The 24,750-nt window shown below is 37.5% G+C and overlaps 1 protein-coding gene across 2 annotated transcripts in view; it reads left to right on the plus strand.

Moving 5' to 3' along the window:
• Nucleotides 1–24,750, plus strand: part of COL4A1 (collagen type IV alpha 1 chain) — a 130,238-nt gene that overhangs the window by 71,173 nt on the left and 34,315 nt on the right. For both annotated transcript variants that reach the window (XM_064504029.1, XM_064504035.1), the window contains 24 exons: nt 2,991–3,080; nt 3,171–3,215; nt 4,767–4,811; nt 4,919–4,981; nt 5,078–5,131; nt 5,279–5,305; nt 6,655–6,738; nt 6,851–6,913; nt 7,984–8,019; nt 8,613–8,654; nt 10,564–10,653; nt 11,232–11,267; nt 11,415–11,474; nt 13,677–13,721; nt 13,936–13,989; nt 14,509–14,550; nt 15,410–15,503; nt 16,229–16,264; nt 17,895–18,059; nt 19,500–19,595; nt 20,328–20,408; nt 21,153–21,223; nt 23,449–23,640; nt 24,472–24,640. In XM_064504029.1, the coding sequence (XP_064360099.1) occupies nt 2,991–3,080; nt 3,171–3,215; nt 4,767–4,811; nt 4,919–4,981; nt 5,078–5,131; nt 5,279–5,305; nt 6,655–6,738; nt 6,851–6,913; nt 7,984–8,019; nt 8,613–8,654; nt 10,564–10,653; nt 11,232–11,267; nt 11,415–11,474; nt 13,677–13,721; nt 13,936–13,989; nt 14,509–14,550; nt 15,410–15,503; nt 16,229–16,264; nt 17,895–18,059; nt 19,500–19,595; nt 20,328–20,408; nt 21,153–21,223; nt 23,449–23,640; nt 24,472–24,640 (1,780 nt within the window). The remainder of the gene's footprint in view (nt 1–2,990; nt 3,081–3,170; nt 3,216–4,766; nt 4,812–4,918; nt 4,982–5,077; nt 5,132–5,278; nt 5,306–6,654; nt 6,739–6,850; nt 6,914–7,983; nt 8,020–8,612; nt 8,655–10,563; nt 10,654–11,231; nt 11,268–11,414; nt 11,475–13,676; nt 13,722–13,935; nt 13,990–14,508; nt 14,551–15,409; nt 15,504–16,228; nt 16,265–17,894; nt 18,060–19,499; nt 19,596–20,327; nt 20,409–21,152; nt 21,224–23,448; nt 23,641–24,471; nt 24,641–24,750) is intronic.

A 24,750-nucleotide genomic window follows, 5' to 3' on the forward strand; every position in this document is an offset into this window, starting at 1 on the left:
AAGTCATAACCTTAGTGAATTACAGGCACTTTAACGCACTTTTACAGTGCCAGAGCAGTCTTAAGGGAGCCTTAGAGTAAATGAAAATCAGATCCATGAAATTCAGTTTTAACTTTCCGTAAAAGTGGATGGAGGAGTATTTCCCCCTGTTGCAAGGTGCAGTGATTTCAAAGTGTGTTGAAGTCCTCAGATGAACTAATCTCCTGAGTGCAAAACATGTTAGCTATGTTACATGGGACTCATATTTCTCTGTAGGTGTCAAAATAATCTTGTTTTCTTCTCACTTGCACATGTTGGGCTTTCCTTGGGCAATGGAAAACTCTGTTGAGGTTTCTCAGCCCTACTTGAGTGTCTTCTGCTTCTTTAATCCATCTCCCAGCAGGTCACGAGAGCAAGTGCCCAGGATTCAGTGTAAAATCCTGTTCTTAAATGACACAACATCTGTTTTTGTAGAAATACTTGTTACTGCAGTGCCAATTAGCTAGCCAAAGTATGGGTTTAAGAACCTCAATAATCTGTTTAACATTTCAGATATACTCCAGATTTTAGAATAATTATTTCCATATTTATTCAGAAGCCTGGATCCTGGTATGTTCTTCTTTAAAATATTTTTCAAACCAATTTTAGTTATTTTAGAAATAGGATTTTGTACCTTTTACTGATGACCTAGAAATATGTTTCTTGATCTGTCCTGCTGTTTTTCTTTGTTTTGCTGTGTTTTGCAGTATATTACACTGCCTGGGGTTTTGGTAACTAATAAATTTTATTATCAAAGATGGCAATGAACAACAAGGAGTTAATAAAGGAGGTCATGCCATTTTGGCACTTTGAGGAAAAACTGTTTGTCTCAAAAAGTTGTTTCTTATTGAAGAATTAATTTTTTTGTGGGAGGAGAAGGAGGAATGGCAATGTGAACATTTTTTCCAGGCAGGAAATATTAATAAATGAGGTGGGAAATAATGTGTTTTCTTCACCTTATCATGTTTTATTTTGATTTTAGAAAAGTCATGTCCCCGGGGTCTGCCATTAGAGTTGGTTCAGGAAACACCACAAAGAGCTGAATGGGCACCTAGCACCCCCAGGCATCTATTCCAGTGGCAACCCATGTGGCAGCATTACCAAATCAAGATATTTTGTTATTTCACTACAAAAAAAACTTCTCACAATCAGGTTTATGTCAGAACTTTTTTTTTACTTTGTCATGGATCCCATTTTCTAAGCAGTGATTTATATGGGAGAAGAATAAGGAAGGGGCTGGGAGGGATACATTGAGGCAGTTCAAAGTTGCTTCTCCTCTATCCCCTTCTTCTGTTCGTTCTCCTTCCCCTTCTCACGAGGGCGCAGGAATTGCTGCACTCTGTATGCAAGTGTTGCCGGGATCAGTTGTTACCTGTAACACCCGGCCCATGCTGACATGCCGTACAGGTAGAACTGTGCGGGTGGTGGATGCATCTCTGGGTCCTTTTCTTTGAGACTTGAGATATAAAGGAAATGACAAGACCATGTTTCCTCCAAATCCACAGAAAATTGGGCTGGCAGGAACAAACTCAGGAGCAACCTCAGCAGGGACACTGAACGCAGCTGGTACCATTAGATTTCCCTTATTTCCACCAAAGTCACTCTCTTTCCTGTACCAACTCATTATTTTGCTTTAATGATTTCATCTGCACGTTCTCATGCTCTTTTCATCTCAGTCATGGTTTTCTTCCCCTCACCTCTTTTCTCTTACCCAGTCCTATAAGTCGCCTCTCTTCTCCTCCGTCTCTTCATCCTATTAATATTTTCTTAAAATCTCACCCAAAGACCTAAAAAAATCAACCCAGTGACTCCACGAAGACCCCACAAGTCTTCCAACTCCTACCATTTTCAGAAAGTTTAACTAGCCCCACATCTGAGAGTCATCACTCAGTTTCCTCTGCCAGCATATCATAACCTTTCCTTTGCTTGTTACCTGTTTGACCAACTTGGGTAGTGAGCTTTTCAAGACTCAGGTATTTTTCTTTCCCTGTGTGCCCTGTCCTCAGCTAACTAACTCCTAGAAGTTACTAAGATATAGGCGGTAATCTTTGTCCTGAGCAAGCAGTAGAAATGTTTCTTGTTCCTCACTAAACTATTCACCTTCCTAAAATCCCGATACTAAACCATTTGCATGTTAATTGCTAATGGCAATCCCATCTCTCACTGTTTTGCTGGAAATACTGAAATCTGAGTAGCTTCCTTTCGTGTGTTTTAAATCCTGTTGCTTTTATGTCCATGTCTGTATCCCATGGCATTTGGTGTATTTTTTTTGAGTTTCTAGAATAGATGACATGTATTTTAGTTGTAGGCTGAAATTGTACACCTTCTTCTTTTTGCATTTGATCACTGATGTTTTATTTTTCAAATATTACCACATTTTTGGACAACATGAAGCGTTCTTCCTAATTTCACACCACACCTTAAAAGGACAACTGTATTTACTTCCTGCATAGAAGGTTGGACTTTTGATTTGCTTTTGTTATCAAGCTTTGACATATAGTTACATTTTTTTCCCCCTCTTCCTTAATTGCAGATTTTGCAACCTTCATGCAGAGTTCCTTTTGGTTTCACTGGGAATCCAAATACGGTGAAAATGTAATAGCTGCAGTATGGATCTATGGTGTGGATGGATTTCATGTCTGTCTCTGGTTTATCTGATTTAAATACATCTGGGGTTGTAGGGAGAGAGCACAGCTGAAGTATAATGTTTTGAGAAACACATATTTGCTGCTGTCTGTCCCCTACCCTGAAACTCAAAAGTAAGTGAAAAGTTTGGTCTCCAAAATCTGCTATTGAGAATAATGTATAAGAAGAGGAGCAGTGCTGACCATTCTTACAGCAGTAAATGCAACATTGATATTTGCATTTTCCAGGAGTTTGCAGCTTTTTCCAGCACAGAAACAGAGGATATGTGGGTAGCTGGAAGGAGCAGTTTCAGGTGTTCTGTTGCTAATGGGTTTTCTTCTTCCTAGGGTGAAAGAGGCTTGCCGGGATTACAGGGTGTGATTGGGTTTCCTGGAATGCAAGGACCTGAAGGTCCCCCTGGGCCACCAGGGCTTAAGGTAAGAACTGAAGCTTTAATATTTAAAACACTCAGATCTCCCTCAACTGCTGTCACTAGGAAAGACAAAGCTCTCTCTTTTGCATTACAGGGTGATACTGGAGAACCAGGACTGCCAGGAACAAAAGGAACAAGAGTGAGTTCTAACTTACTTACATTTTTGCAATCTGAAGGTTAACATATCCTTAAGTCTTTGTGGCTACCTTCAAGTGCAAGATGGGGTTAGTCGCCTTTTTCAGTTAATCAATGGCCTCCTCTTGTGCTGCACAATGATTTCAAAATTCTTGCTCTTGCCTTTCAAGTTCTGCATTGTGCAGTCAGTGCCTTTGCTCATTTGCATTTTCACCTGGTCCATACCACTGCCGCAACAGCGCTGCTTTTAATATTCCTTTGATATCTCTCTGCCATACCAAGAGGATTTTTTCCGATTTGAATATGAACCACCCTTATTACCTCATGCAAAATTCTCCTTTATGTTTGCTCTCTAACCTCCTTTAAGCACTCCAGCAGAGAAGCTGATACACTCATGAGCACATACACATTAAAAATTATGTACACAGTGTGGGGCTAAATCATTAAAGTCAGGGACAAAGAATCTCCTGATGTTTTTAGTGGTAGGAGAGTCTCTGAGTATGCCTGTAACCTTCCTATTGTTATTCCTGTTTAATATGATACTTGTATAACATTTATTTTAGCAGATTATATTAGCCAAGGCCGTGTCGTTTAGTGTTTGGTGAGGTGTCAAGCTCATTTTGAGCATTTTCACATTTTGCAGTGAAAGAGCGAAAGAGGATTTGAATGATTTGACTAGTAATGATACACACATATTTTTACCTATGCCCTCTTGTCCACAGATCTCCAAAATACTATCTCAGTTTTGTTCCCCATTTGCCTGCAGTTGTTGCAGCACATAGAATTTACTGAGTCAGTTGCAGCTCTGAGTTACGGCAGAGGGGGTATTCTATTAGCTCAAGAAATCCCCATTTCAATCCATGCCGTTCACAATAACTGGAGGTATCCTGACTGTTAATGTAAATTAGTGTCTCCTGATAAATGTGTTCACCTTTTGTAGTGCAAGTAGGCTGTATATTAGCAATGATAAAGTTTAGGGAGATGAAAATATACTATCTGAGCTAAAGGATTCACATACATCTTTTCTGCTTCACAACACTTGTATTAGAAAGTGCTCCATGAATAAATAAGCTGGTAGCATGAAAATGATATGCCAAGTCAAACACCTGATGCATTACGCTAGCAAGATGCTCAGGAAAAAAATAATGTATTTCAACCCAGTAGCTTCTTAATGCAGAAGATGAAATTGCCACACTGATGTGGATTATGAAAGATGGAAAAGCATCTTTGTAGTGTATTAGCATCCTCTTTTGCTATGAAGAGATGCCTACAGTAAATTTCATGTTAGAAATGATGCTTGTGAAAAGACAAAACCTCCATCCTTTTTTTGCCTGTGCAGTTAAAGAAAATGAAAAAATGGCTTTCGATTATTAGAATGTCATGACTGAACGTTCTTAAGATTACAGATATTTTGCAAAGAAACTTTAAAAGAAACTGTTACTCATTTTTTGACTGTCCCCACTGGAGATGAGACTAGGGCTGCAGTTTGTCATTGCTGTTTTGTCATTTTGTCCTTTAAATTTCCCAAGTTCAAGATGTTTTTTGTCAATTACAGGGCCCACCAGGATCATCAGGATATCCAGGAAACCCAGGCCTTCCTGTATGTGAGATGTATATGTGTTTTCATAAAGAATTCAAAGTTTTAATTATGACATCTGGCCTGTATTACTGCTATATTGCTAATTTCTTCACTTCCTTTTCATGTAGGGCATTCCCGGACAAGATGGCCCTCCAGGTCCACCTGGTATTCCAGGATGTAATGGCACAAAGGTGACATTTACATATGTTTATAACATCTCTGTGCTGAAATAAAAACCCCTCAAGAGTATGTTCCCTAAACAAAACCAATTTCTCTGTTCCGCATAGGGTGAAAGAGGTCCAGTAGGTCCCCCAGGTTTACCAGGATTGACTGGAAGCATAGTAAGTAGATTCTTTCATGCTTAATTCACTTGTTTTAACTCTGATTCTTGAAATGTTAATATAACTATGTCAAATTATAGAGTATAAAATGTAATTTTTACACTACTGGTGAAAAATAAATAACATCAATTATTTATTTTTTCACAGGGACCTCCAGGACCTCCTGGAATGAAGGTACATTGTGCTCTGAATGTGTTCATATCCTGCTTCCAACCATAAGAATTAAGATGAACTCTACACCCTCTAAGACTAGCGGTCCTTACTTAAGGACTGAAGAATGGTACTGGCACGCTTCACTTTGTATTCTGTTCTGCAGTCCCACTAAATAAAGGCAGTGGGACAACCCCCAGTTTATAACAGTTGAACATGTGCCTTGTTCTGTGCAGGTCTTAAAAGTGTAAGTATTACAGATGGCTTACAACAGCACAAAATAGTAGATGTCACTAACTATATAAGTGGTATGGTGGCCACCTAATTATGCGTAAAGATGTAGATTCATTTTATAATTCCAACATTTCTTTTGATATTGTTGGAATTTCAGTCATCTGAGTAGTTTCATGTAGATAATTTTGCAGAAGGAGGACATGTAGTTCACAATATGAACAGAATCTGACACATACTAAACAAATAATTTTCATAAATAAAAAGTTTAACTACTTACTAAATATTGAGTGTATCCATGAACTAAGGTATGGAATGAATGACAACAGAGAAGTTTGGTACTCTTTAAAATTAGAAGATATAATTTGAAACTACAAGTTAGGTACAAATTATAAATGTAATCTCACATTTATAATGACAAGACTACCTGAAGCCGTAAAATGCCCCTTTCCCTTTCTGTCTCATGGGAAGAAATGACTCAGTCTAAAAAACCTGAAGTTCTTGAATGTTTCTTTCCTAGACATGTATGCATAGGTACACAACTTTTAAAATAAAATCACTTAATCAAAAAATATTGCAACTTTGTTCAAAAAAGTAGAAAAATGGGATTTTTTACTATCAAAAAAGAAATAAAGAAGCGAATAATGAATGATCAAGATAGTTTCCAAATTTAAGTGATGTGGATTCTTTTTTGGGCGTTTCTTACTTGATTTGGGAGTTATGTTTACAAATACTCAAGCCATGAATGCTACTTTGATTTCAGAATTAGGTATAAGGCTGAAGAGCTCGGCCTGGAAAAGAACTTGTGAGGTTACCTACTTCTGTCAGCAGCCAGGCCAGTTGTGTACTAATGCTGTAGTTGTGTTAGATTTGGTGGGAAAATCTTTCCAATTATTCATTACAATGTAGAAAGTAAGGGTGAGAATTAAGGTTTGGTCCTGGAATTCCTTTGACAGCTTTAAAGAAAATTTGGCAATTGAGGTCTTCAGCTGAATTAAAAGAAGGAAGGTGATTTTTTTTTAAGTGATCATTCCAAATGATTCCAAATTTTGCATAGCTCAGATTTTCTCTCATCTTAATATCAGGATTTTTGAATGTATTTGAAGGGGTGTTTAAGTACTATTGTTTTTATTCTTCTATAGGGAGATCCAGGTGAAGTTATTGGTCTTTTACCTCCTAGTGTGCTAAAAGGTGATAAAGGCTTTCCTGGTCAACCTGGACTACCTGTAAGTCTAAATGATGTTTGAATAGCAGTGAGTTTCAATTGAAATTATATTAGTATCATTAAATTGCCAAATATATATCACCTTTTAATGACGTCTTTTTATTTTTTTGCAGGGTCCACCTGGAGCCTCAGGGTTCCAGGGGCCAGTGGGGCCACCGGGGCTTCCAGGAGAGCCAGTAAGTTTCTTTTCATGGTGATTTGCACTTCACTTATAAAGCTTTATAGAAAAGCTCAGTGAAGTGTATATGGCCAAGAATGATGGCCAGTGGTATAATTTGGGAAAGGCAACCTGTGGTTCCAGACTTCATGTTCAGCCTCCTGGACTCTACCATGGCAGGAGTGACTAAGTACATGGGCTTCCAACAGCATCTGCCCCTCGAGTCATCTTTTCTTCTTACAGGATTTTTGTTTTTAATTTTTTAATAGTTATTCCTCCTTTTCCCTCCTCCCCCATTTAATTAACAGAAAATAAACCACTAACCTAGCTGCCAGATCTAAATCAAAATGTTTGCTGAGATTGGTCTTATGGGTGGCCTCAGTAAAAAGTACTGTGGACAGCAGGTCAACATCAGCTGTCTGTTATTTGTGGTAATTGCCAAATGTTGAAGGCATTTTAGCTACTTTAAACTTTGGCAGGTCTCATAGATACCTAATGTCTTCTCTTCCTTTGTTAGATGAAGTTAACAGCTAGTAGAGATCAGTTATTTCCATCTATTAAAATCTACCCTGTTTATCTTGCTGTTAAAGTGAGCTGTGTTAGAATTCCATTTATGCTAAAGAAAACTGAAAGGATGTACAGAAAAATTCAGTAAGAAGTAACTAATCAATATAAAGGTAGCTGAGTTGAGTCACTGTTTGCACTTATTAATATAAAAAAGAACAATCTTAATAAAAGAAATGTGAGGGTTCATACTTAGCACAAGTGGTCAGCAGCATGCAAAACAACCACACTGAGGTCAGTAATGAAGTTACTTTTCCAGGCAGTACTATGGCTTTCTTTGATTGTCTCGTGTCTAGATGCTGACTAGGTCCAGCATTCTTAACTGCATAGCAAGATCTGATGGAAGATCTTATGTTCTGTTCATTTTTATTATTTATGTTAAGTTGTGGATTGGAGTAGACAGTAGCAGAGAAATGCCGCAGGTCTTGGTTCAATGGAAGGGTTTGCATTTTTGCTATATAGAACATAGAAATTAGTCCACTTAGAATACTATACACATATCTGCTAAAATGTCCTGTCTTGCAGGGTCCTCCAGGGCAACCAGGACCCCCAGGTGAGAAGGTAAGGACTTATTTTATTATAAAGATTAAGTCTATTCATTTACTTATTTACTTATTATTTGTTTATTATTTTATTATATTAGTTCCCGAAAAAGCTGGAAACTAAGGGTAATAAAGGAGTGGGTGTTTTTACACTTTAGGATCTAGTTTTATATCTTAATAGGACATCATAGAAAGAGGCTTTTAAGATAATTTTTTAGGCCTCTTTAGATTTTTTAGATCTGTTATCTCCCTCGATCAAATCTGTAGTGACTAGAATATTCTGTGATTTTTGGACCCATCTAAAAATGTCAAAATGTAATGTTGTTCTCATTTATCAATAAAATGTTGAAAAAAGGGAGCATACTGACATTGAAATTGTACTGTAAATTTCATTTTATATATTTTTTCACCAATTGCAAGGATGTGGAACTTAAAACAGCTGAGGGGTTAGGGCATGATTTATTTGTTTGTTTCACATGTGTATTAAAAAGACTGTCTCTTATATCCTCTTTTAACTTTTGCCATTTCCAAAATACTTTCATATGCGTGTATGTATGTACATGTGCACTGCTGGTAAAAATTCAGTAATCTATGTGTAATTTTTATTTTCAGGGCTACATGGGCTTGGGTTTTCAGGGTCCCAAAGGTGAAAAGGTAAGTCTCTCTTGAAACCTTTTAGAGAGCAACTGTCAGAAATATTCTTGAAACTTTATTTGTTTTAGATAAATAAATTGCTAGAATTAATCTATGAAGAAAATCAGTGCAATAACTTTGTAATTTTTGGAAGACTTGAATAAATCAAATCTGTAACTCGTAACTAAGTGAACATAATTCATGAGTGGTTACAGAATCTTGACATGATACTGTTATACTTCACATTAATTTAGGTCATTATGCTGTTTTCCAGCTGTGATTAGTACCAGCTACTTCAGGAAAAAATACTTAGATTGCAGTTGGCAGATCAGAAAGCGTTTCCTCTTCATATCAGGGCTCATCATGAGATTTATTTGAAATTGGTTTAGAGCTAAGGGATGAGATTTAATATGCTGTCCAAAATCATCAGAATTAATTGTGATAGGACTCTTGAGAGCCTGTCTGCATCACTGTTTTAGTTTGGATTGGGACCGTGCATTTGAGGCAGATCTTTCAGTTGTCCTCTTTTACTGTGTTTTGGCTGAACCAAGAGCAGTTTCAGAGCACACAGACTCGTTTCCTTTTGAATGATACTAAACCAAAAGATGTGTTCATTGCTGGCAAGAGCAGTATTTACAGGATATCTTGTTACTTGCCAACACTGCCAGACTGTTCATAAAAATAGTAAACATCCCAGAAGCCAGTATAGGATTTTGTGCTGTCCTGCTTCTCACCGTTTGCTGCAGGGGCACTGAGCCTATGACCCTACTTTGGTTTTCTTGTTGCTAGATTTTGATCAGTGATACTACTTTTTCTGCATACCCCATGACTAAACTGACTGTGATGCACTGCTGAGTTGCCATGTATTAGCTGAGCTATGATGCTATGATAACTGATCCCATTTATTCTCTTAACCAGCATCAACTGGAAGCTAAAACGTACTAGGCTTAATGTGTTACCTCTCCTGCTGAGGTCTAAGCTAGTGTGTTTTATGTTGCATTTGCAGGAGCCAAGAAATGCATGCTGTCATGGGTTATAGTTCAGTAAATTGCATGTCTGAGTCCTTCGCTTCTTCAGAAGCTCCTCAATGAGTGTCTTTGGCAGAGGCCTTGTCAAGTATTAGTAAATCATGTTACCGTAGGGCTTTGGCGTTTTTTTGCTGCCTTACATGTCTGGAGACACTGTATTCCTATGGGATACAATTTTTCATAACATGATGCATTGCTGAGATTAACGTGTTATAAAATTGCTTGGAAAATGTAGACAATAGAAGCACGTGAACTCCTGGACTACTCAGGTTTGCCTTTAGCGAAAAAGGAAGGGTATTGCTAGGTAGCGTTGCTTGGCAGAAATGTATCAGCCCTTTTGGACGTTGTTCTACTGTAAAAGATACTGCTTTTACCCTCTATAAAGAGGCGGGTTCCCACGCTGCTATGGACAAATCCGTACTGACAGGGTGTGGTCTACACTTACCTCCTTGAACTTGGCCTTTAGAGACAGTTGTAAAGCTGAGGAAGCACTATAAACTTTGACTCACATTTTCTTTTTCCAAGAATAGATTTTCTGAACCTGATCTCTTTTCCTAATATCCTTCTTTCTAAGGGAGCTACTAAAATACTTTTGCACCATTATAATAATTTATGTTGGACGCATTCCTGATATTCATTATTGATCATTCTCCAGCTTATCGGGAGATACAGAGATCCCTTTTCAGGACAGTCTTAGCCTATCACGTTTTAAAATTGTGTCTCTTGTAACTGCGTATGCAAACCTTTCTCTGACTGATTTTGCTGAAAAAATAATTAAAAAAAACATTTAGCTGTATTTTTAAAAGTGAATTGTAGTTCTCTTTTGTTGTATTGGTCTTAGTAAGGATTGCTCTCAGTGTCAGTACTGTTTCTAATGAGCTATCCTGATTTGGTGTTGACAGGGAGAACAAGGAGTAAGGGGCCCCCCTGGACCCCCAGGCCCAGCTCCGCATATGAAAGAAAAAGGAAGCGAAATCATAAGGGGAGAAAAGGTGAGACCTTAAATGATTACTCCTGTTTTACTCTTGTTTAAAGGATAATCAGTAGGAACTAGGACTAACTAAAGGAAAAGGGAACATTAAGTTACCTACAGCCAATTTTTAAAAATGTTCTCCCTATTTTATGTAATCAATTTTAATGGTCTTTCTAGAAGTTTCTCTGAAAAATCTGATGATAACTGCATAAATAGGAAGGATGATTGATAAACATAATCTGGTAAACCCCAAATACTCTAAAAATTTGAAATAAGTAACTTATACTGGGCTTTTCATTTCCAGAATCACACTTACGGAATCTGAGTCCTAAAGAATTCTGCAACTATTGAATCAGACACTATGAGCAACACATTAGTATAATAAATTAGCTTAATGGATTCCAGTTTTATGCTTAAAAATTTGTGTTTAGTCTTAACTTCTTGCATATCATACTATTAAGCATAGTTTTTTGAAGTGGGGAACAAGGTTCAATGTTCTGTGTTTGTAAAGTAAAGAAGAAGTAAATGACTTACAGCCTAAATGAATTATCGATACAATTTTGCTTATTAATCTACATTTTTTTCCTCTTTCATTAGGGTGAACCTGGTGAAAAAGGTGAACAGGGTGTCCCAGTAAGTATCATTGAGAAGATTCTTTATTATAGTGAAAGTTGTAAAGAATCTCATGGTGGCCCCGAAGATATTTGTAGCTGATAGATAAAAGCAGATTTATGTTAGAGTATGTCAGTATTCTTAATGTGGTGTTTATTTATTTTCCAGGGATTACCAGGTTCAGGTTTCAAAGGGGAAAAGGGTGAACCTGGAAAGCCTGGTCCACGTGTAAGTATGCTCAACCTTATCAAGAACATAGTTGCAGTCATTGTATTGTTTCCGTAAATTAATTAAACTTAGTAATCAGGAATGAAACAGCAGATGTGGTACATTTCAGACAAGGAGTTTTGCAGTAGTCTTCAGCAGGACAAGTGCATGAGTCAAGACAGTGATAATGTGCAGTAATAGTAGTAGGTAACATGCTTTCAGATAGCTAAAGACACCTAACGCTGCCTGAGGTGCTGAACGCAGAGGCAGGACTCCCCCTGATCCCAGCTGAAGCAAGATCATTCCATCAGAAGAGGAGAAGCGAAGCAAAGCAAATCACTTTGTATGAAGGAGTTTAGCTGAATGAAATATTTGAAGTACTCTTTCGCACAATCTGCGACTAAGTCTGTTTGGCTGGAAGGTACCATTTCTTACAAAGAAGAGGAATGGAGCAAAAAATTTATATGACTGACCTAAGTTACCTTGCTGATTTCTAGCCTCATTATAGATGCTTGAGGCCACAGGGGCTGTTACATTTGCCTAGTCTGATCTATGTTGTAGTCTTATTCATACCACTTTTGTGTGAGTCATGCTGTATCTTTCATGACTAAGTTGATAGCAAAAGCAGTTTCTACATAAAATCTTATTTAGATTACTGTTTTTCAAATTGTGAGTCAACATAAGCTGTTAGAAAAAGATCCAAGACAGCTATAGGCATTGAATTGTACTGTAATCTGAAAAAGAGAAAATCTCACTCCTTGTTTCTCAGTATAGTGAAAGGTCAAGTGTTCTGTCAGCCTTTCAGTATAGGTACATAATGGGTTTATCCCTATTATCATGTATATATCTTTTCCTTCTACAGTAAATGAGGGCTTGAAAGATGGGAGAATAGAGAAACATTGACCTAGACCTTACTGAGGAAATCAGAGAGTCTTTGAATGGATTGTGCAAAAATATGGCTTTCAGTTTGTGAAGAGTTCCCTGAACATTTCTAAGAAATTTCTATATAAATATTGCTATTCAAGTATTGGCTATATGCTATTCATAGCTCCTTCTGAAATTAAGAGAAGTCTTGAAAGGTAAACAAATATTAAGATTAGATTTCTAGTTTTATGGAATCATTTGGCTGCCATATGATTAATTCTGGTTAGAATGTACATTTGAAGAGTCTACTAACTGTTTGGATTTTACAGCTCATATTTCTAATTAGTAATTAAAAATTACTAGTAACACTTCTTCATAAGATACCATAGCTGCCCCAGCAGTGATGGTGGCCAGTTCATGTTTGTTGTATCATTTTTAACCTTCCATTTAACTGTTTTAGATTGACTTGATTTGTCCTAGAATTGATAGGATTATTTTTTAGACTGAATTGCGTGTTACTTTGTGTATTAAATATATTTCTTTTGTTAGCTTTATGGGACAAACTCATATTGTTTATGATAGGCATACAACCTGAGGACTGTGATACCAAATAAATGCCTGCCTCTAGTGGATTAGGCTACAAGCCTAGGCTCTACTTCCCTTATAGTCCATAGTAAGAGAGAGAGAATCCTAAAAATTAGTTTGGTCCATCGAGGTCATTTATCACGTACCCATTGATTAACTCAAGGAAATCTGAACCCCTGTGTAGGGTAGCACAGTGGTCGAACAGGGAAACCCCTTGCCTTGGAAGTGGGAGTCTTGGATTCCAGGTTATCATCTGCCTCCTGATCGAAATTATAGCTTCCAATTTATGGAAAACATTTTTACCAGTAGATTACCCCGTGGTCTGAGGTGGGGCCGCTTTTCCAGCCCTTCTGCTGAAACTGATCCAGCGGGAGTCTATGAATAAAAGTTTTTTGAGGCTAGAGAGTGTATAAGCAAGAGGTTAGAAAGGGATTGCTATGAAGGGAGAAGGTACTGGGTCTGGTTCCTGCTCCCTGTGCTGTTGATATATTTTGTCTGAAGACTCTTTGGCTGGGAAATCCTTAAGTTATTCCTGGAGCTGGGACCAAATCTGCAGGATTTTACTTAACACTGCGGGTTGTAGGAGGTTGAATAATATAAGCGCTAGGAAGTTAGTTTGCCTGCTTTGTACACTCAACGCTGTTAGCTGTGTTAGTACTCTTCCGCTAATGCACTATCATGGTGATTGTTTAGTTTTACTGTTTCACCCACTGTATATAGCAATTGTATATATGTGTCAGCCTGTTAAGCAGAGTGGAACTTGGTGTTTTACAGGGAAAGCCTGGAAAAGATGGTGAACCAGGACCAAAAGGAGAACCTGTATGTTTTTTTCCATACTATATCTTACATTTTAAAACCCAAACTTGACTGTCTATTGCAAATGTTTGAAATTTTCTAGTCTTCTGAATTGTTTACATAAAATTGTTGCTTCCAGTGAATTAGTGCCTGGTTTGAGAACTTAAAACTTTGATGCTGCCAGAGAAAAGTTACAGCTATATTTGTGTTACCTGGTTTTGCTGTCTTCCACACACAGGGTTTGCCTGGTGGGTTTGGGATTCCCGGACAACCTGGTGTACCTGGTGTTAAGGTGCGTAGCGGTATCTTACTTCCCATTGCACAGAATAAATAGTTAGGAATTCATACGCCCTGTTCACAGGAATTCATTAAAACAACAAATGCGCACAAAGCCATATTAAATGAATATTGTGAAGGCATCATGCAGAGATTAGGAAATGTCAAAATTAAAGTTGCTTAGGCATCCTTAATTTAGACCTCTTATATGAATAGATTAGTGCAGGCTTTAATTACATAAGCTCTTTGCTTAGCTGGTAAATGTAGAAATATACTTTCCCCAAAATCGCAGATTCTGTTTACATAGTGTGAAGCAGTACAGTCCCATGAACTGTAACTAATTACTACTTATTGTAATGTCCCAGGTACTTAGCATTTGGAATTTGTGTGAATATGTATCAAAGTATTCATTTGCTAAGGAAATTCTACTTTATGGTGAAGAAAATCTCATATATTATATGGAAAATAACTGAATGCCACTGAGTTTTTTGTGTGCCATAGTTCAATTTAAAATATGAAATTCGTTTTGATTTAGGGTGAAAAAGGGGAACAAGGTCTTCCAGGGCCTCCAGGAAGAGTAAGTAAAATAAATTCTTGTTTTATTTGAGCTTAAAGGAAATTATACATGTCATGAAAGTCCAAGCACACTCAAACAATCAGAAAAAAAAGAGAGACTATGCATATTCTGATCTCATTGAAATCAGTAATGCTATTATCATTTTTCCTTAATAGAAGCAAAAGTTGGAAACCCTATTTCTTAAGTATGTTTGAAATTTGGAAAGGGACCTCCCAAGGAATATGAATTTTGAATGTTTTTTACTGTGAAAATGATAGTCAATTGTTAATCAATACAAACTATTCAAAAGAGAGCTCTGCAGCTTTGTAGTCCATAATTTTTTTGACACTTCAAGTAAAAAATGAAATTGCTATTAGTCAGGAACAGATAAATCATTGATTGTGCTTCTTTCCCAACATCTGAATGTAGTTTGAAAAATGGTGCATACTTCTTGCATATTTTATTGTGAATGTATACATGTATGTCAAGTTTAGATTGATGCTAGCAGAAATTATCAGAATAAAGTCTTTTAAAATGAAAGGTAATATAAACCTGATGGGTCAGTGCTTAGACCATGTTAAGGTTTCTTTACACCATTCTTGTTGAGAGAAGTGTTATAAAGCTCTGCAGTTAATCCTACTGGTGATATGAAGGAATTCTGGTAGAACAGGAAATCTTTTTTTTCTGGTAATTCCTCAGCAGCTACCAGTCTCTTGCAGCAGTAATTACATATCAGTGAAATTGCCAGTATAACTGAAACTGCTAGAAGTTGTTATCACAAAGCAAGATGGACTCTGTACCATCGGATTAGGATAGGTGAGATGCAAACTTTAGCATAGTTGCATATTCCTGGTGTTCTAGTCTTTGTACTGTGATTCAGATTATAGATACTGGAACAGTGGATTCTTTTGGTGAAAAAGGAGACCCTGGAGTTTCAGGTTTGCCAGGACTGAAAGGTCAAAAAGGTGAAAAAGGTAGGTATTTTGTCTTGTCTTTTTGCCTGAGTTATGTTTTTATTTTTCTTTTTGCAAGAAATTATAATTGCACTGTCTTTGTGCATCTGGAACTCTATATGGCAATTAAATGTTCCAGTCATTAATTGATACCACGTTGTTGAAGTTTTGTTACACACTGTGGAAAAGATGCTTTTTCTCATTGTAAGTAAGACTACATTCCAATGATAGATTAAAAGAGTCAGGGAAACAATAAAATGGGACTTGAAACTTTGATTTTGTGGCTGTTAGATAATTCAGTGAGATTATTTAGCAAAGACAAATCTACAGAAGCATAAGGTAAGATAATAATGCAGAGAATCTTGAAAAGAGTCCTTAAAAAAACAAGTTAGTAGCTAAATTTTAGTCTTAAAAAACTCATAATTTGTCAAACTCCTCAGTAAACACGGAAAATTAAGCATTCCTCTTTCACATTTTCCCCATCATAGACCTTACCCTGTTGATGAAAGATCAGTGGAGAAGGTGGCACTCAGCCTTTGTAGGATCAGGGCCTTTTCACTAAATTTACTGTTTGCAGATATCTATAGACTATTTATCTTAAGTTTTGATTCAGACCATATTGCTTACTTACTTATTCAGACTCATAATGCTTACTTAAATAATATGTGCTAAAATGTCACTGGTGTTGGCATTGCCTGTTTCATCACATAATTGAAAACCTCTCTTTTTTAACCTCTCTTTTTAAGGTTTCCCTGGTATACAAGGAATCCCAGGTCTTCCAGGTATGAGTTTGTGGCCACTGATTTTGTTCACTTTTTTCCTTTGTTCTTCTTGGGTGAAGACACCTGAGGGATGTTTTCATCCACCACTTCCAGTTATTCCCTGACTTGCAGATACCTGGGCAGTGGCTGCTCTGAGGGTCTAATCTTCACCTTAGACCCTTCCCGTGGATTGCTTGTCTCATGTCTCTGATGTGATCGAGCTTGCTCTCTGTGTAGAGCCCTGTTAACTTTTTGTGAGGAATAGTCTTTCTGTTTAAAGGGAAAAACAGGTAGTGTGCACAGGTTGTCAGAGATGATAGTTGAGAAATTTTAGATTCCCTGGTCAAGAAAACTTGTAAAATGTGAATATGCACATCTGTACCTATATATGTATACTTATGTACAGATATGTATATGAATGCCTGCCATCTCCCATATAATTTGGTTTGCTCTTACTTCAGCTGTATGGGTATTTGCATGAATATAACAAAACAAGGCTTGTAGGGAGAAATAATATCATTTATTAAATCAAGGTAGTTCCTGAAGGCTCCCTGAATTTTTCCGGCAATATCACCTGAGCTAATAAAAGATATTTCTTCTCCCTGAAAGTGTTGGTTTTTTCTTGCGCTAGTATCTTTACATCCATGACAACACTACTGTTATGTGTATGTGCACATGCACATGGATTTGGACTAAGCCACAATGTTTGCTTTTCAAAAATGAAGCAAATCATCTGCAGAAACCTGACAGCAGCATATCTACCAGTGATATTAATATTACCTCATTCTTTGCCTGCATTTTCCATCTTGACAGTGAGCTAAGTATGAAATTAGTGTGAACCAGTGTCAGATAGTTGCCAGGAATTTTTCACAGTTTAGGGAGGAGATACTATACACCGTAGACTGTGATATTCCCTGAAGAATTCCGCATGACAAGACAAGAATAACTGTGGCTCTTAGTCTGTTGTTACCCCACAGAAACTGAGATTTGTTTGACTTTTCATATCTTCTTGCAACGCTGCTGGAGGATCAAAATGTTTTAACAGTCAAGTCTAAGGATTAGCTTTTAACTAACTCATTAAAGTGTAATTGCACGAATGGCTAAAAGGAGATTTTAACTAGTTTTTTTCTAGCTATTTAACAGATTCTCTTTATTGGGTGTTATTTACTTCTCATTCCTGCAAACAGTTTTGGTTTTAGCATTCCAGAAATCTGCTAGCATTGTCGAATACTTGTTCACTGAAGTTCTTAGAGATACTGTCTATTTCTAAATAGGTTTAAGACGTATTTGGCTTATTATGAAATAAGGAAAAGTGTAATAGCTTCTAAATGTAATAAATATTCTCAGTTAACTGCTCTGTGGCCACTTTTTCCTACCTAGCGAAAGCTGATTAAATTAAATCTCAGAGAGCGCTCTTGCTGCAGAATAAGAGTGTTTGCATAGGGACCTAATGCGGGTATGTTATTCTGGGCTGTAGTGAGATTATAACCTGTGTATTCTGTGTAAATCACCAGTAGTCAAAATATCGTCCCTTTTGATTTTACAGTAGCATTTTTCCTTTGAGCTCTGGAAAGTAATGGAAGCTGATGTGTTGATAATGTTGTCTTTTTTAATTGTAACTTTCTTCATGTATGTTTTGCTCTGTCCAAAGGTCGACCTGTTCCAGACCGGGTAGGAGCACCTGGTGTCCCTGGAGAGAGAGGTGAAAAAGGTGAAAAGGGTTCTCCAGGGTTCCCTTTACCTGGACCACCTGGAAGAGATGGTTTCCCAGGTCCTCCTGGTTTGCCTGGCCCACCAGGTCCTCCAGGTGTAACAGGTAGGTAAAGCACTCCGTTGCTTTTCAGTATGAAGTCTCAAAAAATGTTAACATTTGCATGCACATAAAAAGAAAAAGACAAGATTATAAAAGCTATGATCAGAATTCATGTGTGAAAAGATGCATCTAGATCATGGAAGAAATGAATCTGAGCTGTTAATGGGTCAAGCAAAAGGTGTTCCATGATGCAGCAAGCCACTCATTTCCAGACTGGGACAAGGATTCTTTGCTAAATAAGTGCTTTTAAAATGTCTTCAAAAAGTACATTGTGGACTGTTACATTATATCCAAAGAAATTACCATAATACATATTGGTTTCCTCTGTGTTCTAATGTGCCACCGCAGAGATATTTATACATTCTCAATAAAAACAATTAAAAAATACTAATAATGTTCTTACCATAAAAGATAGCTGTGCAATATCACAATTTACAAGTCTGCACTTCCAATATGTGTAATATAGATTGAAAAAACATAAAAACTATAGATTGAGGTGCTCAGTTTTTTTCATTTACTAGAAGTTTTTATTGTAAAATGAAATTATCTTATGAGAGAAGGGTGTCAACACTTGCTTTACAGTTGTTGCTACATTTGCCAATGAGTAACTACAAAATCTAACACTTAGAACAGGGAATTAAATAGCTAAAGCTTACCTTGCTCCTAATAAGAAGAACAACAATTCCCATTTTTCTGTCAGTGCTTAATTCTGCTCCTTCCCCAGACACTTCTTCAATAGAAAACATTTTTTTCTTGTTTGTATTTAACTTTCATTTGCCAGACTTCACATAAAGATTTTTACTACTGACTTTGACCAAAATGATGTGTGATTGTATTGAATCAGAACCTGTGTCATAACATGTAACAGAATAAGCGTATTTTTTTTTCTCATATCAACTCTGCTAAACATTATGTTTTGTTACCCATTCCAGTTCCAACATATGTAGTTTCTTGTTTTCAGGAAGCTTTAGCAATGTGGAAAAGTTAGGTGCTAAGAAGCTAATCTTGACCTAGAAAGTTTCCCAAAACATTGAAAACAAAGGTCTATATATAAAAAATACTACTAAATGGTTTTCTTCAGGACTTCAAGAAATATTCTCCATTGTCTTCAGGGTCAAAAATGCATTTTTTCATCCAAAGCACTTTTCTTAGCTGAAAATTATGATAAAATAGGATTTTACGTGGAAGTTGTTTGTAACCTTATTATGGCAGAGCCTGTCTTTTCTCTGTAATTTTAGAGGTTTCTAAAGCAGCATAGATGGAATCAGAATGCAGAATCACAGAAAATTTTTTCAGAGCAAAAACGAACAGGAAAATAAAATGATACCCTGACTCATCACTACTCATGAAGACACATTCAGCTGTGACACTCACAGAAGCAGCCTTATAATGGAAAATTTCACTTGTCAAACAATATTCTTTATTATTACTTTTGAATTGCAGATGGAGTTGATCAATGCCAGCCAGGAGAACCTGGTGCACCAGGTAGACCTGGAGCTCCAGGACAGCATGGATTTCCAGGAGAGATGGGAGAGAAAGGTAATATTATTTATAGTTAATGTGTGATTGTTTTCTACTGCTTTGTACCCTGGGCCTTGGATTTGTCAAGATGCTGAGGAGGTTGGGTTGGATCCAGAGAAACAGTGCCTGATGTTAGTTACACAAGCAGTTCACGGACGCTAAAGATGTTTCTTGAGTCTTGGGTAAGTAAAAGAAGTGTGCTGTGTATCGAGTCACGTGACCCAAACTTTGCTAATGTTTCACTTAGCCTCCATGTTTCGGGAAAGTGCTAAAGGAGAGCACAGGGCAGAAAGAGAAGCTGGGAAGAAAGAAAGGGTTGAATATTGCCTTATTAAGTGTAAATAGAGCTGTTTATGGCAACTGAAGATGTGAATTCTGAGATGAAGTTTTCTGAGATTTAAGGTTTCTCCTTTTTATTCTTTTTATTTCTTCTATACCCAGTATGTATTTGCCTTCTTCTTTCTTGATCCTCTTCAGCCTGGTCCCTTTTAACCCTTCTACTAAATATTATTCTTAGGATAAGAACGAATTGATTCTCCTGACATCCCTTTAAAGTTTTTAAAGAATTTTGAATAAATTTGCTGATAAATTTTCATTGAAACATTTACTTATAGGTGACACATTCATTTTTAATCTTTCAACATGAAGCATATTAAGTAGGCATTTGCCCCTGAAGCTTGCAGTTGTCTTCTGTGTTTTCACTGTTATTCATTAATGTTTTTCTTCTTTGTTTTTTACTGGTTTTTTTAGGTGACAAAGGTGAGTCCTGTCTCTCATGTGAAGTAGGACCTCCTGGACTCCCTGGACCACAAGGGCCACCAGGTCCAGCAGGTAAAAAACCGTGACAAAATTATCTACCACAGCTAAAACCTAAAAATGCAACTTAAGTCATATAATTATTTTCTGTCCCATTAATCAAATTGCTTGTGAAACTAATGAAAGAAGGATGGAATATTCTTATTGGCCTGATTCCAAATTCCCACTGAAATCAATGAGAATTTCCAAGAAAGCAGGAACTGGTTGCAGTGGAGTGTCTTTGAAAACTGTCGACCAAATGTTTTTGGAGAAGATTGCGAAAGCGAAAAAATAATGTCGGAAGCATTTGCCACTATGTGGTGAGGCAGAGCAGCAGCCCATATATGCATTCCCAGTTTTGGCATTAAACTGTATGGTCAAAAGAAATAATTTGTCTGCTACTGTATCAGAAAAGTGCCATGCACAAATAGTGACATTATACTTGATTGTTCTAGTGGTTGTGTAGAAAAATGAATATGTTTTAGGAAGTTTCAACATTGCAATGTTTAAATAATAGTTCTAAATGGTAATGTGAATTCAGAACATAGTATCCAACCCATGAAATTGGTTGAATTGCATATTTTCGTCGTAAATCAAATGCATTGTCAACTTCTGAGCTCTAATGCATGCAGACACCTTCACTGATTTTAGCAGAATTATAGCGATATAACTAAGGATGGAATTAGATACTTTGAGAAGGATCATAAAGGCTCCACAGACAATGGGCTATTTGTAAAAGCATATAATAAATAGAATACTGTTTTTCATTTCTCCAATTAGGTTTTCCAGGACAAGCAGGTTTCAAAGGTGAAAGAGGCTTACCTGGACTTGATGGCCTTCCAGGCGTACCTGTAAGTAACACCTTTCCAAACGTTTGGTATTTATTTTCTGTTAGACATGTCATGAAAGAACATTCAGTGTGGTTGTGTAATATTTCTGTTTAAAAATAGACCAGCACAGTGATATAATAAAAATAAGGAACTGGATATGCCTGGCAAAATAAACTAGGAAGCAGCGGGATCTAGCTTTGAGAGGAAACAAGAGCTGTCAGAAGTGGGTTATATTTCTGTCCTTATCCATCATATGAGCTCTGCAGGACACTTGACCTTGCGGCTCAGCAAGCAAAGCAGCAGAGTTGGGCAAGAAATAGGATTTTTCGTGAAATGTGCAGATCTGACCTTCTCATGTTACAGTGGGTCTTTCCCACGTCTCTCTGCTGTTGTGTGTGTGTATATATATATTAAGAGTGAGGGAGAGAGTGCAGTGCCATCTAGTGTAGCCTAGGCAGTTAAAATCATATTAGCATGCAACATATTTTAGCAGTTTGTCTGAATTTTGGGAAATGTGTGTAGCATAGTCAGTCCATAAAACCTGATTTTCAGATAGTTAGCAGGAAAATCAAGTGTTTTGCAAGAAATAAAGGAAGTTTGTGAGAGTGGGTAGTATCCTGATAAGCTAAATTATGCTGACACAGCATAATACAGCTCTCAGCCAGTAAGGCTGAATACCAGAAGTAGAGTAGCCACATAAGCATAGCACTTCCCAAAAATGTAGCACAAATTACCCCTAGCACTGAACTAGCACTACTGTGGTTGATTTTGTCAGAGTTAGCTTAAATGTCCCCGCATTCACTGGGGTCTACTGTAAAGACCTACATTAGCGTACACATTCCTGTATCATAACATGGATTTTGACTTCTTTCCTGATGTAACTAGATTGAGAGTTTGTCAGAGTCTTTCCAGCTTAGTTTCTCCAGAGCTGTTTTCTTCTTCCAGCTGAGCATTTTTGGCAATATAGCTTCTCAGCGACATTCATGTGTGCTAATTTTAATATACATTGGAGTTATACAAGCTCCCTCTGTCACCAGTGGTGATAGGCACCTTCAGAAGTTTAACTATCCCATCTATATGAATTACTTGCTTGAAGAACCTGTTCCTCTGTCTTGAGTATAAATAAAGCCTAGATACATGAATTTTAGGCTAAAGTTAGCTGAAGTGAATTCCACTCTCTGTGTTTTCTCCTTGATAAACAAGACGGTGTTACTCAGTGACTTAATTTACTGTAATATAAATTGGATTCCTGAAAGAAACTGTGGAGAAAAATAAAAGAGGACATCCTAACATATTTTAGCTTTTTCATGATTGGGATTGGTTCTCAGCACATATTTTGCCACACCTTTATGTTTACTCTTTATTGTCTGTTGAATTCTGTTCACATGTTTTATCAGACAAGGACTGGGTAGTATTCTGAATGCTCTTAAGCTTGTTTTGCTCCACAAAGTTTGGTTGGGTCGAGACCTAGCACATAGGTTAGCTTGGGAAAACTACTTAGAGCCCAGCCTCGCAAACTCACATTGTTCAAGGCCATGCCAGAGCATCAGAGTCTGATGTAGGACTTGCCAAACCTAGTGGAAAGATTGTCTTTGACTGTGTACTGGTTCAGGCTTAAATGGAGGGTACACATAAGCCATAAGCAGTGGATGTTGCCCAGGAATTTTTTGCTCTCCTACCCCAGTGAGCAGAGCAGATTCACTTGAAATTAAAGACACTGTTTGTATGAAAGAAGTACATGCAAGTTCTGGACAATATGTAGGCAAAATTTGGAATTCTGAAAGTACAGGATATCCTATTATTATGTAGGGAATTTCTGCCCTGGAGAGCTTACAAAACCTTTTTTGAACATGTGCATGGGGAGACATGTAAGCTCTGAAAAAGACAGTGTTAAGAAACCTAGATTGTCCTGATGCTGATACCATAGGTCTATCTGAAATCCAGCAGGCAGTCTATTGAAAATTCAGAGTACTTTTTCAGTGTCATGGCCTTAAGTTCCTGTGTAAACGGTGGAAATTTATGTGCATCATGTAAAATGATATACCTGTGGTATGATATGGTGACAAGATGATCAAGACAGTGAATTTTGCAATAATTGCTTATTCATTCTTCTCTCTCCTGGAAAATATTCTCATTTGACCTCCTTGATTGAAGACTTAATGATTTATTTGATTTGGGTCTACTCTTTAATTTTTGATTGACAGGCATTTGATGCCCCATTGACATTTGAATTTATTAAATTTCAGGGGCCCCCAGGCACTCCAGGACTTATAGGCAGCCCTGGGGCAAAAGGAGAACCAGGAGATTTTTCTTATGAATCTATCCTGAAAGGTGAAAAGGGAGATCCTGGTTTCCCAGGACAACCAGGTATTCCTGGAAGAGAAGGGTCACCGGGAAAAGATGGCCTCCCAGGTCCACAGGGTCCGAAAGGAGCGTCGGTATGTGTGTTTCTTTATTTTTATATGCTGTTCTATACATGTCATCTTTCAGATCAGAATGTTCTTATGTCCCACATATGCGTTATATTTATTGGCCTCATTCACTGAATCACGTTTTGTCCTTACTTGGAGTGTACCAAAAGAGGACTCCAGTTTCCCTGGAACCAGTGAGGAATATGGTCCTTAAACAGCAAAATTTTTCTGAGTTAGATTTTGACCCAGTATACATGCCATGCAGATAAGTGATCTGACTCAGATGTATGGCTTGTTACTTTGAGGACTGCAGAGCAGGGCTACTTCCCCTACAAAGTGGTGAGCATGGGCATTATTTTTGTTCCCTTCCTCCTCTCTTCTACCTTGATAGTGAGAACAAGTGTAGCTGATTTAATTCGTATCTGGAGATGACTGAAGGAATGCAGTTAGCCACAAAGAGGTGATGACGATAAGATGCAACTCTCTTCTAGCATACTTTCTTCTTTTTGAAGCTAATGTTTCACATTCTTGCCCTGCTAGGGAGTTTAGCTGATGTGGATGTGGAGATCAGATTTGTTCCCAGATTCATCACTGGGAATATAGCCTAAATAATCCAATTACTTGCATTGCGCCATGGGTAGAGTTTCCATGTGCACAACAGGCATAGTTTCTGTGTGCTCTTCCACATGGGACCCAGTCCTGTTTCCATTGAATTCAGTGATAAAGAATCCACTTTCTTTAGTGTTAAAGATAAGTACCCTGTGCTAAATCCAAGCTACAGCATATTCGGACAAAGAGGGGAACATGTCCTGCCTTGCCAATCAGGCAAGAAGTACAATTATACTTTCTAAAAATTAGGGTACAACTGGCTTGAAAGGAGAACGTGGTCCCCCCGGCCAACCTGGATTCCCTGGAGTACGTGGCGAAAGAGGTTTTCCTGGTCCTCCTGGGATAGGCTCAGCAGGGTTACCTGGTGACAAAGGAGACAGAGGCTTTGCTGGAACCCCAGGTTTACCAGGCCTTCCAGGTAATGCTATATTATGCTTAAAAAAATACTTTAAGTGGTGCAGCTTAGGGAATCACTGGGATTTAAGATGAGAAGAAACAGAGTTAATAGTTTAGGTCAGTGTTTGATGT

Source organism: Dromaius novaehollandiae, chromosome 1, assembly GCF_036370855.1.
Source record: "Dromaius novaehollandiae isolate bDroNov1 chromosome 1, bDroNov1.hap1, whole genome shotgun sequence".
NCBI lineage: Eukaryota > Metazoa > Chordata > Aves > Casuariiformes > Dromaiidae > Dromaius > Dromaius novaehollandiae.